The following is an 888-nucleotide window of genomic DNA, read 5'->3' as shown; positions in this document are numbered from 1 at the left end:
GCCACCGCCAGCGTCATCACCATTGTCAAGTCTGGCACCAACCAGGCCGCCTACTCCTAGTGCTGGCCTCCGTCCCCCGGCTGGGCACAGACCCCTCCGGGGTGCCTTCCCCACAAATCGTCTCTCATACCCTCCGTGACCTCCTCCCTGCTGGGACCTGTGCCCAAAATCCTCCTTCTCCCATCCCTTGACCTCCAGCTCCCCCCTGTAGAGAGGGCTGCTGCAGCATGGGTGCTGGGGTGGAGGGCAGGACTCCACTGGTGGCCCCCACAGACCCCTCACCTCCTTGCTGTGGCGGGTGCAGGCAGGAGAGGGCAAGCCCACACAGGCAGCAGTGGGGAAGCATTCCATGGCTCCAAGCTGGCAGGAAAACACTCGGCTCCTCTTTTTAGGGGGAGGGCATGGGAGAGCCGAGTGCAGGCCAGGCACTCCCAGGAGCATACGTCAGGATGGGAAGAGAGGTTTTACAGTGAGGGACAGAAGGGATATGCTGGAGAGAGGTGTCAGCACTGGCCCCACAACGTGGAATGTGGCTGGAGCAGGGAGGAAGGCAGCAGCGTGACCGGAGTCTCCGGGGTTGGTGATGGTGAGGGAAGGTGGCAGGTCAGAGAGGGAAGAGAAAGTGGCTGCAGGTTGGTGCTTGGTAAGGGTGAGTGGGATGGGAAAGTGCTGTGGCAGTGGGGAAGCCCGGAGGTGTGACAGTGATGGAGGAGAGGGCAGGGGAGAGGTGGGGAATATGAGTGGGTCAGCCCAGGCTGTTGGTCACAAAGGGAAGAAGCAGCGGTGCTGTTTTATCTCTCTCCATCACGCACATCCTTCACGCCTCTTCCTGCCTACCTAACGCTCAGCCTGGCCGGCCGGGTGTCTCTGAAATGCAGCGGCACCCGC

The 888-nt window shown here is 61.8% G+C and overlaps 1 protein-coding gene across 1 annotated transcript in view; it reads left to right on the top strand.

The window, feature by feature from the left end:
- MAFF (v-maf avian musculoaponeurotic fibrosarcoma oncogene homolog F) overlaps positions 1-60 on the top strand; it is a 550-nt gene extending 490 nt beyond the window's left edge. Inside the window, exon 2 of the mRNA XM_010135024.1 lies at positions 1-60. This exon is cut by the window's left edge and continues 3 nt beyond it. Coding sequence (XP_010133326.1) covers positions 1-60 — 60 coding nt within the window.
- Positions 61-888: the final 828 nt, after the last annotated feature.

This window comes from Buceros rhinoceros, unplaced genomic scaffold (genome assembly GCF_000710305.1).
Source record: "Buceros rhinoceros silvestris isolate BGI_N320 unplaced genomic scaffold, ASM71030v1 scaffold37570, whole genome shotgun sequence".
NCBI classification, from domain to species: Eukaryota; Metazoa; Chordata; class Aves; order Bucerotiformes; family Bucerotidae; genus Buceros; species Buceros rhinoceros.
This window is presented reverse-complemented; position numbering and strand designations above follow the sequence as displayed.